The following is a 19,785-nucleotide window of genomic DNA, read 5'->3' as shown; positions in this document are numbered from 1 at the left end:
CCTGCTGCTATCCCTGGTTAGCACTGCTGGAGCAGCATTAGCATTACCTGCTAACCACGATAAGTGCCAGCTCTTTAGTCATTCAGAGATGAGTATTATCGGTCTGTAGCCTGCTGCCATCCCTGGTTAGCACTGCTGGAGCAGCATTAGCATTACCTGCTAACCGTGTTAAGCACTAGCTCTTTAGCCATTCAGAGGGGAGTATATCGGAATGTAGTCTGCACGTTTACCATGTTAAAACAAGCTACGTGGGACGAACCACTAGTTAATAATACCCTGGCTTACCGGAGCACTCAGGGTTCCTCAGTGTAGCACAGTCGGGCGGCATTAGCCACTAACCATAAGCGCTTAGCCGCTAATGTAAAGGCTCAAGTCTTAGTGCTGGAGAAATTCGTATAGTGTCTCTTAAAATGCGCCGTATAATCCAGTAATACTAAAAAATATGATATCCTTTGTTAGGTTAAGTGGCATATCCATCAACTGCTGCAAAGTATTGTATTTGTTACAGGGTATAAGTCTTGTACTCCATACAAGAATAACCACGATAAGCGCTAGCTCTTTAGTCGTTCAGAGATAAGTATTATCGGTCTGTACCCTGCTGCTATCCCTGGTTAGCACTGCTGGAGCAGCATTAGCATTACCTGCTAACCGCGTTAGGCGCTAGCTCTTTAGCCATTCAGAGGGGAGTATATCAGAATGTAGTCTGCATGTTTAAAGTGTTAAAAAAAAGCTACATTGGACGAACCACTAGTTAATATCGCCCTGGCCTGCCGGAGCACTCAGGGTTCCTCAGTGTAGCGCAGTCGGGCGGCATTAGCCACTAACAACGGTTAGCCGCTAATGTTTACTGTAAATAAACGGAAGCGCTTTACTCACCTAAAGAAACAGTTTTCAGAAGAAATCTGTACAGATTAACATCCAGTGCTCATTTAACTTTAAAATAAAGTCTTTGTTTATTACAGTTTTGTTTACTTAGCTTAGCTTTACTTAACTTAGTTAGCTACAACCCCCCCACCACCACCATCGAGTCTCTCTTAAAATGCACCTTATAATCTGGTGTGCCTTATAGTGCGAAAAATACGGTATCCATTTATTTTAATAGAATTATTGAAGCACATATTGCTTTATTAGTGGTGAAATTTGGGAATAGACCGTTTCAATGAGGGAAATCAATGGCAAAGCTACTGCGCATGTCTGTTCCTTCGACGCTTCCAGTGGCTCTATTTTCAAATATTCAGCTGTCAAAATGAGAGTTCATATTTCGCGAATCTCCCGAACACAGAGCAAACACGCTTTAGTCAGAAATGAGTAATTAGTGATCAAAGCTCTTCTCCTGATCCTTTTGATAAGGATTTAAGAGGGAAGTTTTTCCCTCTGATTTAAAACGATGCCAGAGGTGACCTACCCAGATGTGTATCACTACCTTGTTGAAACGGAGTGTGTTTACACCAGAGAGGCAGTGAAAGCGCACCACAGTTTGGACGCACATAATTACTTTCTCACGCTATCCAACACGTACTCTGTGTGGTTTGTAGATAAGAAGGAGGGAGGAGTTGTGAGCGGACACTGTAACTGCATGGCAGGTTAGCAGTGTGAAAAACGAAAGCAGGCGTGTTTACTATGGAGGACCAAAAATGACATAAGTATAAATAAATAAATGCAATAAATGTATAAATAAATAAATAAATATATAAATAAATGCACATATAAATAAATGAATGAATAAATAAATAAATGTTGAAATAAATAAATGCACGTATAAATGAATGAATAAATAAATAAATAAATATATAAATAAGAAATGTATTTGTAATTTATTTATTTACCTGTACAATTATTTATTGCATGTATTTATTTGTTTGTAGATTTATTTAATTATTCATTTATATGTGGATTTATTTATATATTTACTTATTTATTTCAACATTTATTGATTTAATTATTTATATATTTATTTATTTCTACATTTAGATGTGCATTTATTTATTTATGCTTATGTCATTTTTGGTCCTCCGTAGTTTACTTGTTTAAAGAACAATTTGAAAATCTGCTGGTAATGACCTGATTTTCAATGTTTGTGACTCAATCATGTTGCAGCAGTTCTTGTGGCTGTGGAACAGTGTGTAATGAAAGGTTTAAATTAAATTACGTTCACTGTTTTGAGCGCTGTTTACCGCGAAACGGAAGCGTCCTAGGAACACCTACGTCACTTCCTACGCTCATGAATATTCATCTGAAACTGTCTATATAAAATGCATTCCTCTCATACCTTCATCTCTCTCTCTGTCTCAGTCTCATTCTCTCGTTTCCCCTGTCTGTATGTGAGCATTTCCACTATTTGCTGTGTCTGTGTGACGTGAGTATTAACTTCCTCACACGTTGGATGCTCGCCAGTGGAAATTATACTTTTCGACTAACTTGTTTTTTTAGAATTTCATTCACTAATTTCTAATCCTGAACACAGAGAGTTGTATGGGATCCTGTTAGATCCTGCTTAATTTGAGATTGTCTTATTACAGTGTAAAACCACAGAACTGGGAATGGTTCCTTGATCCACAGTAGATACACTAGTATACACAGAAATAGTCTGCTTTAGTTTGTGATCTGCCCACTAAACTGTGTTGATCTTGGGATGTGTCCATTAAAAGGTCGCACAGGTTAATATAATTTAGTTCTGTTATGCAAAATACCTGTGAGTAAAAATAAAGCAACAAAGAACAGAGACTTTTACTTATCAATTGAGGAGGTTACAACTTTTTAAAAAGGGGATATACTAAATAAAACTCACTTTTTTGCTGTTCCCTTATAGTGCTGTGCGATATGACGATAAATATCGTGGGGACGATAGAAAAGTGTCTATTGTGCTACTTAACTTCTATCGTTTCTATAGTAATTTTAATCAATTATTCTTGCAAATATATAAAGTTGGCTACAATGAAATGTATTGGCGTTAGGGTTGGGTTTCTATCATGGTTTTCTGTTTTTGGTGAGGATCTTGGACCGATTTTATGTGGTACACGGCGCTCTGTTGTGCATTTTTACATTTTAATTATTTCACTACAACCGTCACGCTGCCGCTGCTCCTTCTGTTCTATAGGTGTTGCGTCTCATAGCGCTGCTGGTAAAGCATTATATATTCTGTCTTTAAGCTACTGCTTTGAGTGTTCACTCTTTCGGTTTAATCTTTTAGAAATTGTTAGATTATATTTCTTAGTTTAGTTGGTTATTTTCCTATTTTAGATCTATCTTTCTGTTTTTATTTAATGCTGTTATTTGCTTATTAGCTTCTAGCTTGTTGCTGCCTTCTTTGTTATTTAGCATACAGAGTTTCTTACTGGTATTCATTTAATAGCTGTATCTAACTATTTTAAGCCAGACAGGCACTGTGTGATTTTTTAATCAGGTGCGGAGAGCTCATCTGCACGTTTGAATGGTTTGTCCTGTAGGAAAACGCACGTGATTTACAGTGCCCTCCATAATTATTGGCACCCCTGGTTAAGATGTGTTCTTTAGCTTCTCATAAATTGAGTTTTGTTCAAAATAATATAGGACCACGATGGGAAAAAAAAGTTAAGTCCAACCTTTAACTCAAGTAAATTTTAAGGGGGAAATAAAATCCCTGACTAAGAAATAATTATTCTTCATAAAATCACCTGTTCCACAATTATTGGCACCCCTAACAATTCTTAGGAAATAAATTTAATAAAAGTATTTCTGTCACTTCTACAGTAGTTTACGAAGTTGATCAGAGTATGTAGGAACATTTAATTAGTAATTCACAACTTCCTGTTTCCCTGGGGTATAAATATGACGTGACACAGAGGCCATTTATCTTCAACATGGGAAAGACAAAGGAACATACCATTCAAGTGAGGCAGATGTGTGTTGACCTTCACAAGTCAGGCAATGGCTACAAGAAAATCGCTACTCGCCTACACCTGTCCATATCTACTGTCAGAGGAATTATTAAGAAGTTTAAAACAACTGGAACAGTGGTAAACAAGCCTGGACGAGGACGCAAGTTTATTTTGCCACCACGCACAGTGAGGAGGATGATAAGAGAAATAAAAAGTTCTCCAAAGCTCACTGTTACAGAATTGCAACAAATGGTAGCTTCTTGGGGTCACAAAGTCTCCAAAACAACCATCAGGCGCTATCTACATGCCAACAAGCTGTTTGGGAGGCATGCACGGAAGAAACCATTTCTCACTCACAATCATAAACGCAAACGTTTGGAGTTTGCTAAGCGGTACTGGGACTTCAACTGGGACCGTGTGCTTTGGTCAGATGAAACAAAGATAGAGCTTTTTGGCAACAAATGCTCTAAGCGGGTCTGGCGTAACACAAGAGCTGAGTATGCAGAAAAGCACCTCATGCCCACTGTGAAATACGGCGGGGGATCAGTGATGCTGTGGGCCTGTTTCTCTTCTAAAGGCCCTGGGAACCTTGTTAGGGTGCATGGCATCATGAATGCTCTAAAATACCAGGACATTTTAAAACAAAATCTGGTGGCTTCTGCCCGAAAGCTGAAGATGGGTCGTCACTGGGTCTTTCAGCAAGATAATGACCCTAAACATGTGGCCAAATCTACACAGAAATGGTTCACCGCACACAGAATCAAGCTCCTCCCATGGCCATCTCAGTCCCCAGACCTCAACCCCATTGAAAACCTGTGGGGTGAGCTGAAGAGGAGAGTGCAGAGGAGAGGACCCAGGTCGTTGGATGATTTAGAGAGAATGTGCAAAGAGGAATGGTCAAAGATCCCTCTTTCTGTATTCTCCCATCTTGTGAAACATTACAGGAGAAGATTAGGTGCTGTTTTGTTGGCAAAAGGGGGTTGTACAAAGTATTAACATCAGGGGTGCTAATAATTGTGGCACACATGATTTGATGTTAAATAATTATTTCTTAATGTGGGATTTTTTTCCTACTGAATAAATTCACTTGAGTTAAAGGTTGTATTTTACTCTTTTTTTCCATCGTGGTCCTATATTATTTTGAACAAAACTCAATTTATGAGAAGCTAAAGAACACATCTTAACCAGGGGTGCCAATAATTATGGAGGGCACTGTATATACTGACACTGTTGTCTGACTGGGACTGGGGCTGGGAGACTGCACGTCATGCAGTGCGTAAGCAGAAAAAGAAGCGGCAAATCCCTGCGAGCCGCGCACCCATTAATCCACCTGCTGAGCTTTAAATGCATGGATGAGCTGTAATTTTTGGATCACAGTGTGATTTGTTACATTGAACATAGTTCTACGTCACGTCAGAACCTGACAGCGCGTGAGAATTCTCGTTGGCCCAAATTCGGGCATCAGGTCAGTCAGGCTTGTGTTCAGGCTCGGGTTCGGGCAGACAATCTAAACTCTAGTACGCAGAACTATATTATGGACCGTATTTATTATTATTTTTCATTCTTTTTAATAGCAGGATACTTTGACTTTTATTTCTCTGCCCGGACCCGACCCGAGATTTCCCATCACTTTTCTCGGGCTTCAGGAAATAGTCTGTGATGTAGTCACCTGTTTTTAATACTATTTTTATTTTATATAAAGATATGGCATAATAATCACCATATAGCTAAGTAACCCAGTATTATTGTTAAAGAAAACGAACGAAATAACGAAAACTGAAAGTGAAAGTGCTTCTTAACTGAAACTAATAAAAACAAAAATCAAAATGAAATTACAGATTGAATACCCTCATTTTCATTTTTGTTAATTTATTAATAATTAATTTATATAAATGTGGTATATCATGATATATATCGTTATCGCGATGTAAAAAATTCCATATCGTGATGTATGATTTTTCCCATATCGCCCAGCACTATATTCCCTTAAATGAGCTGCTGGCGTAGCTTCACTGCGAGAATGCACAGGTCTGCGTGATGTGAAATAATAGATCTCTAAAATAGGACCCATTGACCTGTAAACGCACAAAGTTTTGAATCATTAATTCAAATTTGCATTCGATTTGTGAAGCGATTCACTGAGTGAGTTCACTCTACAAACAACCTGTCATGTAAGTTGCTCAAAGCTTCCAAACACCTCACAGATCACATGACAAGAATAATTCACAAAATATCAGCAGATTTTTAAGTAAAAGTTTGTAAAGTTGTGTAATTGTAGAGTTGGTATACATTGAATAGCTCTATTTGAGTAATGCTCTAATCCATATTATGGCAAGAACTACTCAACTAAATAAATAAAAAAAATACTGTAAGAAATGAAGGGAAGTCAATCTGAAACATTTTAAGAACTTTAAAAGTATTTTCAAGTCCAGCCGCAAAGACCATTAAAAGTGTTATGATGAAACTGGCTCTCATCAGAACTGCCCCAGGAATAGAGAGCAAGAGATTCCTCTGTTACACAGGAAAAGTGTATTTAAGTATTTAACCCAACATATTTGTTAGGTTAAGTGACATATCCATCAACTGCTGTAAACTATTGTATTTATTATGGGGCTGGGCGATATGGAAAAAATCTTATCACAATATAGTTTTCCATATCAGCCGATAACGATATGTATCACGATATAAATCAAATCATTTTCTGTTACACTTAAAGGTTACTTTTTACTCGTAAGTGACAGAATAAGGGAGTTTTGGCCAAAATTACTAGCAGACTAGACAGAGTTTCGCCAGGTGGGTACAAGGTGCTCAGATAGCTTTTAAATTAATTTTAAAAAGTCATTATACATCTACACAGGTCTGGAACCCCCTCCCCCCCCACATGTTTGGCCCTTAAAACAAGTACAAGGGGACAAATATATAAACTATAAATAAAATTCAGACCCTTTACATTCTGTTTAATTTAAATTGCAATAGCACCTGGATTTTTAGCACAAAGGATTATTTCCCTCCCTGAATGCAGGCAACTGAGCTGTGAGGCAGTTCAGTGCGCTGCCTGATCTCGTGCGGCGCCTGTTAACAGCGCTACTTAAACGGAAATAGAAATAGAAAATAAAGTTTATTGAATCATATCGCCCCAGCTTTTCATAGTTATCGCGATATATTTTCCTTGATAACTATCGATATCATTTTATTGCCCAGCACTAATTTATTACAGGGTATAAGTCTTGTATGTCATATAAGAGAGCGTGTGTGTGTGTGTGTGTGTGTGTGTGTGTGTGGTTTCTCAGGTTTTGAACTGATAAGTAGAGATGACACTCTGCTGCTGATCCTCTAGTGCATTATATCAGTGTTTGTGCAGACTTGCTGTGTCCAACCATTATCTGTTTCAGAACTATTTTTAAAAGCACGTGGGCTGAGGGAGAAATCTGAATTTGTTCTTTGGTTTGTGTCACAGCATCAGGTTGCTACACCTGAAGGAGCATTTTGAACCGCTGCAGGAATGACTGTGCTGCTGCTCGTCAAGACCCCTTAGGGGATGGTCTCAGATGCAGAAAGCACAGGATCTGTGTGCTTTATTTGCCCTGTTTTGTTTTGGTTCTGATAAATCCAGTGGAAAATGTCCTTGCACTCACTTGTTATCTCTGCAGACTGGTAGTGAAAATTCCAGACAGGTTTATTTTACTGGCATGTCTAGTTTCTTAAATGAATAACGAAGCACAAATAAAAAATATATATATAAAAATATTGATATTGTGATATTGTATCATTTTCATTTACGTTACATTACAGGTACATGGTGCCAATTGGGGGTGGGCGATATGCCTCTAAAATAATATCACGATATTTCAGGGTATTTTTACGATAACGATATACTTGGCGATATATAGGAAAACAGAAAATAATCCATTCATTTCAGGAAGATAGTATAATAGTATAACAGTATAATCATAATGTGGCAAAATATAGTATAATATAGCATTAAATATAAAATATAATGCAGCAAATAATATTGCAGAATATTTAGTGCATGCATATAAACTGCAAACTAAAACAAATATACAATAAATACACTTAAAGCTTCACAGAAAATAATATACTAATTTTAAGACAGAACATCTCTATTATCACAATATAGATTTTTAATATCATGATATTTCTGTGTCACGATATATTGTATACAATATAACATTGTATACAATATATACAATGTATATGATCTAAACTTCCTAAGACTCGTCCCCCCCCAGTTTGAGTCACTAAAGTTACAAGCTGGCTTTAATCAAACGAATAGGGTAATCCTGCAGTGAAGAATATTAGTTATATAATATTACTTAGCCATATAATCAACTAATTGGGAAAAAAATAATCTGCAGATTAGTCGACCCATAACAACTCAACCCCCCCCCCAAAAAAAATAAATATATATAATTACTCTACACTTAGAGCTGGGCAGTATACCGATATTAATTTGTATTGAGATAAATTATCTTATTGTATCGACAATAAATCTATCAAGGACATCTTTACTGCTTAAAAAACACTAACCCAACTGAACATTTAATTTCAGAGAGTGTAAAAAACTATTACATTGAATGATGTGCAGCAAAAATACTAAACAAAATCACAGTTTTATGCATGAAAGACTCTTTAAAAGGGATTTTTTTAAGAACCTGCAACAAAATATAGAATAAAAAAACATTGCTGTTGCCTTAAATGAGCTGCTGGTGTATCTTAACAGTGTGAATACACAGGTCAGTGTCCTCTGCCGAGAAGCTCAAAAGCACAGCACTGTTAAGATACGAATGCGCCAAAGTCAGAGCTCACCTGGCTCTTAAAGGGAATGGGAAGTGGCACACTGATTTATTTATTTATTTATTTCATGTTACGTCCAAAACACACCCATGATTCATTAAGAGAATTAGTATATGCCTTTTGCTCGTTTTGACACGCTCTTTAGTCACGATTGCTAAAATAGGGCCCTCAGTATTAAAACTTGATAAATATTAATAATATAATATTATCTTTAATTACTGTCATAGAATATTTTGCTGTATTGCCCAGCTTTATCAGTGCATGAATATGTACACCAAGGGTGGTGACTTTTAAACAGTTCTTGACAATACTGGAATTGTTTCGTATTCACTGAAATTAAGAAATATATTGTTATATAGATTTTTGCAATATAATATACAGCTCTGGAAAAAAATTAAGAGACCACTTCTGTTTCTGAATCAGTTTCTCTGATTTTGCAATTTATAGGTTTATGTTTGTTGAGTAAAATGAACATTTTTTTATTTTTTTATTCTATAAACTACGGACAACATTTCTCCCAAACTCCAAATAAAAAGAGTGTCATTTAGAGCATTTATTTGCAGAAAATGGGAAATGACTGAAATAACACAAATTATGCAGAGCTTTCAGACCTCAAACAATGCAAACAAAGTTTTAAGAGTTCAGAAATCAATATTTGGTGGAATAACCCTGGTTTTTAATCACAGTTTTTTTTAAGCATCTTGGCATCATGTTCTCCTCCACCAGTCTTACACACTTCTTTTGGATAACTTTATGCTGCTTTACTCCTGGTGCAAAAATTCAAGCAGTTCAGTTTGGTTTGATGGCTTGTGATCATCCATCTTCCTCTTTATTACATTCCAGAGGTTTTCAATTTGGTAAAATCAAAGAAAATCATCATTTTTAAGTGGTTTCTTTTTTTTCCAGAGCTGTATATCGTCCAGCTTTACCTTAGCTCGAACAAACCTACTAAATCCAGCAAACCCAGCATTAGTGGCTTGTGTTGAGTCAGTAGGAATCAGGATCTTGAGCTCTGAGTTTGGGAGAGGGTATTGTTCTGTCTTTCTCTGTCCAAGGCCCCTCTGAAGGGTTTCTTTTTTTTGTCGGAATGTGTCCATCCCTGAGAGCATACTTTCCCTTTTAAGGCAGTTACTGGGAGTTGCACTACCAGGCCTTGCAGACATAAATCTTTTTTAAACAAAAGCGTGAAGGGGAGGCTAAGAAATACACTGTAAACCACAGCCTGCAGTGAGACGAGGCGAGACGGGACGAGACGAGATGAGATGGACCACGCTCACTCAGAGTGTCCTGACCTACAGTAGATGCCAGATTGTCTGAGGGTTATTCAGCTTTGGTTAACAAAGGCAGACTCCATCTGGCTAAATATCACATCAGCATTCCTCCGTGCCGGCTGCCAGGATGCTCTAATGATGTCCCCTCGAATCAAAGCCTCTGATTCAATTTGAGGAGCCTGACTAGAGGTGGCATTTCATTTGCACTGCCATATTCTACCTCTTCAAAGCAGCGCGGGTAGCCTCTGATGGGCTTGGTCTTAAAACGCAGGCCAATTCAAAGAGGAGCTTTGCCGTGCCGCAGTGTTGGCCTTTCTGAGGGAGCTAATGAACACACTCATTTAATGAAGCGCCAATGTACCTGTTACTGAGACCCAGTGCACTGTTTGCTGATTGAAGTGTTCCACCTTGATATGATGCCTCATTTAGTCACGCTTGTTTTGAAATGTTTTCCTCCTTTAGTTTGGTTACAAACAGAAAAACTCGTCACAACAAACCACTTGAGAATGTGTTCTCTGCTTATTGGTAAAAGATGTCTCGGTTGGGTTAATAAAGTAAATACAGGAAGAGGGTTCTGTGTTCCGGACCAGTGCATATTTCAGTATAGGTTAGCATCTCAAATAGGGGTGAAACGATTACTCCAGAAAAATTGATCGAGTCATTTTCTGTGCCTCGAGTAATCGTTTATTTAATTTAAAAAAACTCAGCGCTTAACGCTACATATCTCTGTTCAGAAGCTAAGATGCACAACGTAATGCAAATATTTATGCCTTTTTTATTAATTAATTCCCTATTGTTTTGATACTTACAAGAAATCCTTGTTAAAAATGATTTAACTTAATTTATTGAAATAATTAATTCTATTCTATTTGTGTTTGCAGTTTGGAAATGTAAGTTGTGAATTTAAAAATATAACTTATCTAAAAAAGGAAATCAATTGGATGGGAGCCACCATCACTGTACCTATAATGACATAGGAACATAGATATGTATACATAGACTCTGCATGTACTATGCAGAGTCTATGTCTATGTATATATACAGGGGTTGGACAATGAAACTGAAACACCTGTCATTTTAGTGTGGGAGGTTTCATGGCTAAATTGGAGCAGCCTGGTGGCCAATCTTCATTAATTGCACATTATTGCACCAGTAAGAGCAGAGTGTGAAGGTTCAATTATCAGGGTAAGAGCACAGTTTTGCTCTAAATATTGCAATGCACACAACATTATGGGTGACATACCAGAGTTCAAAAGAGGACAAATTGTTGGTGCACGTCTTGCTGGCGCATCTGTGACCAAGACAGCAAGTCTTTGTGATGTATCAAGAGCCACGGTATCCAGGGTAATGTCAGCATGTCACCACCGAGAAGGATCAACCACATCCAACAGGATTAACTGTGGACGCTGTAAGAGGAAGCTGTCTGAAAGGGATGTTCGGGTGCTAACCCGGATTGTATCCAAAAAACATAAAATCACGGCAGAATTCAATGTGCACCTCAACTCGTTTTCCACCAGAACTGTCCGTCACCACAATAAATTATTGTGGTTTAAAACCAGGTGTTTCAGTTTCATTGTCCAACCCCTGTATATCTGTCAGTATCAGTACGCTAGCACTTTTCAAAGTTGTGTAGTGTATAGACAGCATAAACTGCACTCTTGTTTTGGAGTGTTAGGGTGTTTTTTTCACACCAGTAGTTTATTTCTTGGGTCATTTATGAGTTTGATATCTTGGAGTGTTTTCCCACTGGTTTGATTTGGGTTCACACTAGGATTTTTTTACCCTGCAAGTCATAAATAATATGAGTTGTATGTTTATTGTAGAAACCTTTCTTTTAAAATAAATATTTTGCTCTAATCTGAGCTGATAAAAGAATATCTAAGACTCTCAGAACAGGAGAGCCGTACTGGACAAATGGGGAAAAAGTTGGAACTGTTCCTGGGAACAGAGTAGTTCCATAAATCACCAATCAGCATTTATTCAGGTCAGTCTATCTTAGTATGTGGGCCAGATTTCTGGGAGTAATTTCACTGAGATAATGGTGATGAATGATTTATGGATGTGTGACTTGCTGTTTAAGGTATCTGTGGCAGTTCATTTTTATTAAAGAGTGTAATTCAGTTTCCCCGCTGTCCGTACTGTGGGATAAAACACACTGTAATACCACCCACAGTGTAGATCTGGGTGATACTATAAATCACTATTCACTGTTATTCAGAAATTCAGAGGAAAAGAAACATTTTCTAAGAAATCAGAACACTAAAGATCTAAAGAAAGCAATCTACTAGCAAGAAAGCAATCTACTAGTCCACTGTCTACCAGCAGTCTTTACTGTGTTTTTGCGGTTTGATACAATCATGATTATTAAAAAAGTTGGTAACTTATTTATTAATTATTAAGTTGGTTCTAGAGTGAGTCGTGAGTGCTGGCACAGACCAAGCATTAACAAACGGCACCGCTACGACTCAACAAATGCCTTAACCAACAAATTTTGTGCTGTAAACCCTCATTAGTATAGAGAGGAAATTGTGGCAAATTGAGAAGCGCTAGCCACGGTTAGCAGCTAGCAGCGCTTAGCGCTAGCAAACACTGCCAGTTAGCGCTTCACTAAGGAAACCTGAGTGTTCCGGTAAGCCAGGGCTCAATCTGCTAGCAGTTTGCCACAAAACATAGCTTGTTTTAATACAGAAAACACACTACAGGCTACAGTCCATATACTCATCTCTGAACGACGAAAGAGCTAGCGTTGTGGTAAGCAGCTAATGCTAATACTGCTCCAGCCTTAGTGCTGGGAAACTTCCCTGAAACTCCTTATTGATGCTTTACTGCTCCTTACAACCTCAGTGGTGGAATTCATTCACACATAAGGTGCACCAGATTATAACGTGCACTGTGGATTTTTGGCAAAATTCATGGATTTGAAGTTGGTTGTGGAGGAGATACGTTCTGTCATTACTTTTCCACCGCGCTCTGCAAAACCAGCAAGCTGATTGGCTGTTTCTCCTGAGAGAAAATTTATTTGGGGCTTTCATTGGGCGCCCCCTTTAGTGCAGCGCCTCTATGCGTCGCATAGGCTGCGTACCCCCTTTTTAAGTTGTATGTCTGGCTGCATTTTGGCTCCAGTGGAAACAATAAACGGTAACAGAGTGACCAACAAGAAACAAAACATATGTAAATACTGTAAGTAAATCCTACACGTGACTGTTTCATAGACAGTTGTACTAATCCCTTAGCTCTGTACTGTATTAAAAAAATGTTCTGTCTCTGTTTGCACGGCAAGCATAGACGTAATATGACTGGTTATGGTTATGAATAGTTAAATTACAAGAGATTAAGGAGAAAAAACACAAAGCATAGTCTCGATATGACTGCTTGTGGTTTGCACTTAATGTTTGCACTATATAAGACCTAGAAAGGTTTTATTTTTATTTTTTATTCTTATTCTTATTTTTATTTCTTATAAAATCAATGTGTGAGAGAAACCAGTCTGTTAAGTTTGTGTTATATGATTTTGTCAAATAAAACTTAGTTTTATAAAAATAGTTTTCAATTTTGCATTTTTGATGTTTTCTTTAAAATTTTATTTTAAAATCTCGTCTCGTTCTCGTGATCCCAGTATCGTGTCTCGTCTCATCTCGTGATGTTAGTGTCTCGTCACACCCTTAATTTTAAGTGCCCCTTATAGTGCGAAAACTACAGTAAATGCAGTCCACCAACTAGCTTTTCCTCACTAACATGCAGAATATGTGCCAAAATGAAATGCAAACCCACTGTTACATTACATTTCACTGCACTTTATCTCTTTATTGAAAAACAATACACAAGAATTTCGTTTTAAAAACCAAAAGCTGAATTTGTGTCAGATTTACACACAAACCTTCACAAACTCCTTAAAATGCAAAAGTTGCAGGGTACTTTATTCTACTGTGTGGTGCTGTGCATGTTCAAAAGCAAACCACAATGCAAAGGATTGCATTTCGTCTAGGAGCAGCACGGTATTCATGCCAAAATAAAATTTAATCACTGTCCAATAGGGGAAAGGCTGAGAAACCAGTCAGAGAAAAACTCAATAAGGGGAAGAGTCACGTTAGAAAATTAACCAAACACACCCACACACACCGGCGAACTTCTGACACTACTGCAACAAAATGAAAATTACATTTTATTATTGCATACGATATGATATGGCACACCCCTAACTGAGATATTAAAAAATACATGAATTTTATCAGATTTGTAACCGAAGCCAATGATCCAGAATGTCATGATACTAATAATAATGCACTCCAAATATCTCCATATATTCAGGATTAAAGTAAAATAAATGATACTGGACAGATATAATCTGTCTCTAGTAGATATATCATGGGAAATGGGAAATGAGTACTACTAAAGTACTTTTGCTAAAAAAAAAAAAAAAAAAAAAGTAGTACCCTGATGTGATAATTAGGGGTGGGTGATATGGAACAATATTTTAGGGGATAATATATTTCATGATATTCAAAAATGTTGGTGATATTATTGTGTATGATACGTTGCGGCACACCGTAAGTGTTTAATAAAAAGAATTCTAAATTATAGTTTTATACAAAATGCATATAACTTGTTTAATTTATGCAGTGGTGATGGAAATAAAAATAAAACTTAAGTGAAAAGTAAAAAAAAAAGACAATATGTTTTTTCTAGTTGTTTTTTTACTTTTGTGCATCCGTAGAGGATATGCCGAAATATTGCTCTATATTCCCAGACATAATTACTACAATTTTACATGTTTTTACATGTAAAATTTATTTGGAATGTAGTGTCCAAAAATTGGAATGAATTATACATCAAGACTCATTTTTTCCTGGTTGGTGGTGTTTGGTTGGGTTAGTGAGTTCTGCTGGGAAGAAAGGAAATCATGATGTGGTTTTAACAGATTCCAAGAAAGAAAACAAAGCAGTGATAGCGTCATCAGTCTCAGCAGGCCAGCCCTTTTTTAGGTCATGTTCTTCATTCAGCAGGAAGGCATTATCACACAGAGAGAGGGAGAAAGCTTCCTAATGCACTGCATATCAGACTCATTCATCTCTGAGATGTGTGAGAGCTTGCTGACCTGTACTGTTTATTAGTTGCAAATAAATGGGAAAATTATTCAGTCTTCAAACGAATGGTTCTACTGAACTTTTGAGTAGATGGTGCTTCACGCTAAGGCTTGGCTTTGCCCTCTTTATTATTATTCATACTAAGTTTCATTTGGGGAGTGATGTAATTTTACAAAAGGACGTGTTTAATATGTATGACTGTAAAAAGCTGAGATGGGAGTAGCTACTCGATTTACACACCTCCAAAAATGTGACGAGAACCAGTACTATAATCCCTGTATTTTATTAATCAACTTTTTGTTTGAAATGTAGTAGCTACATGTTCATATACCATATGTGATCTATAGGTTTATATGGTTAATTAATTTTCTTTTTAATATAGCTAATCTACAAATAATGAATATCTAAGAAAGCCACCAAATAAGTTTCTGACCTGATGCAAATTATTTGGTTCATCAAATTACTATTTTTATGTGATTTTTAAAATGTGATAATGGACATCTTTCACTATAGAAGCTGCAGAGTGAATCTTAGTAGATAGATGTGATTTACATATTTTACACATTTTCTCAACTGTTTAATATAAAAGCTGTTTTAAGGTTCTACTATTCTTAAAGTAAAGGAAACGATAAGTGTCATATCACTTTAAATGGTGCTGTCTGTTTACAAATAAAAAAAAAACCATGAAGTTATGTAAGAACAAAAAAATTTAATAGATATTTGCTCATATATTTAAAGAATATTAAGATTAATATTTTTTACAATATTGCCCAGCACTATTTTGAGCTTCTCCCATCAGGTCAAAGCTATAGAGAGCCTTGGATGAATTAAAGGTCTATAAAGGACTATTTGTTTCCAGCACCATCAAACACATTAACAAATTGCACTAAGTTGTACCTAGGTCTGTATATGTTTGTTATTTATTGTTCTTTTACTTTTATTAATTGATTTTGTCTGTGTTGTGACGTACTTTGGATGTGATTGTTATTTAACTGTCCATTTTATGGTGAAACCAAAGAAAAAATTCCTGCTTTGGGGAAACAATAAAGCTTAATTCTATTTTATTCTAAAATACAGGGAAATTGCAACATTTAAAAAAGTTGAATGATTAAATTACAGAATATTGTCGTGATTTTTTTAAGCAGCCGACCCCACTAATATATATCCTGCTGGATTTTGCTTGCATCAAAACACTGTGATACATACAGTGAAGGATATCATTATTTGATCCCTTGCTGATTTTTGTAAGTTTACCCACTGAAAAGACATAATTTTAACTGTGAGATAAAATACAAAAAGTCACACTGTATAAATTATATAAATTTATTTGCATTTTGCAGAGAAAAATAAGTATTTGATCCCTCTGGCAAACAAGACTTAATACTTGGCGGTAAAACACTTGTTGGCAAACACAAGCAGTCAAACTTTTTTGTAGTTAATAATGAGGTTTGTGCACAAGTCAGGAGGAATTTTGGTCTGCTCCTCTTTACAGATCATCTCTACATAAGATTTTGAGGCTGTCGCTCGGCAACTCAGAGCTTCAGCTCCCTCCATAAGTTTACTATGGGATTAAGGTGTGGAAGCTGGCTATACCACTCCATCACCTTAATGTGCTTCCTTTTGTACCACTCCTTTGTTACCTTGGCTGTATGTTTTGGGTCATTGTCATGCTGGAAGACCCAGCTACAACCCATTTTTAATGACCTTGTGGAGGGAAGGTACATCCATTCTCCATCCATTCTCTCACTGATGTGGTGAACACCCCAAAAACATAATGTTCAAAACTCCATGCTTGACAGTGGGGACACTGTTCTTTAGGTCATCCTCTAAAGGCGGCGGGTTAAGTTAATGCCAAAGTGCTCAATTTTTGTCTCATCTGACCAATGCATCTTCTCCCAATCACTCTCAGAATCATCCAGGTGTTCATATGCAAACTTCAGACGATCCTGCACATGTGCCTTTTTCGACAGGGGAACATTGCGGGCACTGCAGGATTTTAATCCATTACGGCGTAATGTGTTACCAATGGTTTTCTTGGTGACTGTGGTCCTAGCTTCCTTGAGATCATTAACAAGTTCCCCCCATGTCGATTTTTCTTACTATTGCTTCAACAGTTGTCTCCTCTTACTTAGTGTCTTACTTATGGTTTTGTGGCCCATTCCAGCCTTGTGCAGGTCTATGATCTTGTTCCTGATATCTTTAGAAAGCTCTTTGGTCTTGTCTATGTTGTAGATGTTACAGTCTGACTGACTGAGTCTGTGGATAAGAGTCTTTCATACAGGTGACAATTTAAGACAGCTGTCTTTAATGCAGGTAACGCGTTGATTAGGAACATCTATCTGGTCGGTAGCAGCCAGAAGTCTAAATGGTTGGTAGGGAATCAAATAAATTCATATCATATCATTTTTGATATTCTATCTCTCAAAATCCGCAATGGATCAAATCATTATTTCCTTCACTGCATCACGTTTCATGGAAATGTATTCAAATATAATGATATTAAATCTTTGTCATATTTTTTTGCCCATCCCCTAGACAGGTGAGAAATTCCATATCTGAGAATCGCTAATCCACCCACTCGACTCCACACAGGGCTGCATTCGTTCCTGTACTCAGTTTGAGGTTCGCTCGAGCAGATGTTTCATTTCCAGGCCCCAGAGAACATCGTAATTCCTTCTACTTGAGGGAAAGCGCTTTGATTTCTTTGGAGCCGATGGAGCGTTTCCTGCTCACATTATTGTCATAATAAGATAATTAAAGTCAGCCGGAGCGTGCACTGAAAAATAGCGGCGTTTGGTGAGACACCTCTGAATAGCAAAACCTCATAATGCACAGACTGGGCTGCACTGCTCTCCATCAGGACCTGTGACACTGTAATTTAGCTCCACTCCCCCCAGGCCATGCAAGAGGATTCATTCACTGATGAGAGGCATCACTGATTGCATTCACAAAGTATAGGTTTTGGAGATGCTCCCTGATGCTTTCTGATGCTTGCTGATGCTTGCTTTTTTTCTCTTTAAGTGATCACCTCGATCCCTGAAGATGGTTTATCTGTGGAGGTTTTGTATGTATGAAGAAGCTCTGAGTCTTTAGCTCGCCTGATAGAACTCTTGAAATCCAGCAGATGGACTGTAAAGACCAGGTTCAGATCACTGAAGTGTCCGGAATGCTGACCTTTATGTTCTCCTTCATGAAAGTCGGCAGACCTTCATAATATTTTGCAATATCTTTTTTGATTTCATATTTTATATCATGGGTTGATTAAATAATAACAATTTTTAATATAATTTTTATGTTTGACCATATTTTGATCAAAAGATTACTTAGAAAAGTGCAACTAAAATAAAAGCTGATGCTTTTTTTTATATCATTTTAGTCAATACAGTCATTGATTTAAGTAGGTTTTGCTTTGATATGATATGTGGATTATGGTTATACTGTAGTTCACTCCAGTCTTTAATTAATAGGTAGATAGATATATATAGGTAGGTAGGTAGGTAGGTAGATAGATATACAGATAGATAGATATACAGATAGATAGATATACAGATAGACAGACAGACAGACAGACAGAGAGAGAGGTACTTCATTGATCCCCGAGTGAAATTCTGGAACATTTACCTAAGATCACCGAAATGCAGCTAACAGCTAAACTCAGCTTGGATGCTAACTGTTTTTTAAGATACATTAATAGCTGATATTTTGTATTAGTATGATGGTGCTGTGCTGGTTAGATATAATAAGTTGTTTTTTTTTAATGTCTAATTCTGTGTATTTCCGTGTTCATGTCTGAATTCTGTTTTATTACTTAATTCTGTGATTTTATCTGTGTCTTCTGTATCACAGACATCATAGGGCCCTAAAAGTGGCAAACTTCTAACTTATCATATCCATTGATCCACAGGTCTAAGGAGTTGATCAAAGAGGCTATTCTGGACAATGACTTCATGAAGAACCTGGAGCTGTCTCAGATCCAGGAGATAGTGGACTGCATGTACCCGGTGGAGTATGAGAAAGAGAGCTGCATCATTAAAGAGGGAGATGTGGGCTCTCTCGTCTATGTTATGGAAGGTAAGCAGCAGATTTAGCCTGTGCATTCTGTCAGTATTGAGGTTACCCATATTTAATGACATCCATGTACCAATATTGCTTTGCAGTTTTATGCTTGTTTTATGATATGGAGGATTTTTGAGAGGGTCTGTATCCTAAACCACCAGTAATGTCAGTAACGCGTTACTTAGTAACACAGTCGTCGCTTTATTGCTGAAACTGTCGGCCGTAACCACGCCAAAATAACAACAGGCTAGCAAGCTAACAAGCTAATAGGCTAAAACTAGCACTTAGGCTGAGCACACACACACAGACACACACTAACGCACAGACCCCGCGCTTCCAGTCGACACAGATACAGTATTTTAGTATTTAAGTACAGTAGTGAAGTAAAAATAATACTCCAGTAGATACAGATACAGCATTTTAGTACTTAAGTACAGTAGAGAAGTAAAAATAATACTCCAGTAGATACAGATACAGTATTTTAGTACTTAAGTACAGTAGTGTATTATAAATAATACTCCAGTAGATACAGATACAGTATTTTAGTACTTAAGTACAGTAGAGAAGTAAAAATAATACTCCAGTAGATACAGATACAGTATTTTAGTACTTAAGTACAGTAGTGTATTATAAATAATACTCCAGTAGATACAGATACAGTATTTTAGTACTTAAGTACAGTAGTGAAGTAAAAATAATACT

The 19,785-nt window shown here is 37.0% G+C and overlaps 1 protein-coding gene across 2 annotated transcripts in view; it reads left to right on the top strand.

Moving 5' to 3' along the window:
* Positions 1–19,785, top strand: part of prkg1b (protein kinase cGMP-dependent 1b) — a 286,216-nt gene that overhangs the window by 31,733 nt on the left and 234,698 nt on the right. For both annotated transcript variants that reach the window (XM_049464766.1, XM_022669352.2), the window contains one exon: positions 18,932–19,098. In XM_049464766.1, the coding sequence (XP_049320723.1) occupies positions 18,932–19,098 (167 nt within the window). The remainder of the gene's footprint in view (positions 1–18,931; positions 19,099–19,785) is intronic.

This window comes from Astyanax mexicanus, chromosome 15 (genome assembly GCF_023375975.1).
Source record: "Astyanax mexicanus isolate ESR-SI-001 chromosome 15, AstMex3_surface, whole genome shotgun sequence".
Classification (NCBI taxonomy): domain Eukaryota; kingdom Metazoa; phylum Chordata; class Actinopteri; order Characiformes; family Acestrorhamphidae; genus Astyanax; species Astyanax mexicanus.
The sequence above is the reverse complement of the archived record's forward strand: the minus strand, read 5'-3'. Positions and strand labels throughout refer to the sequence as shown.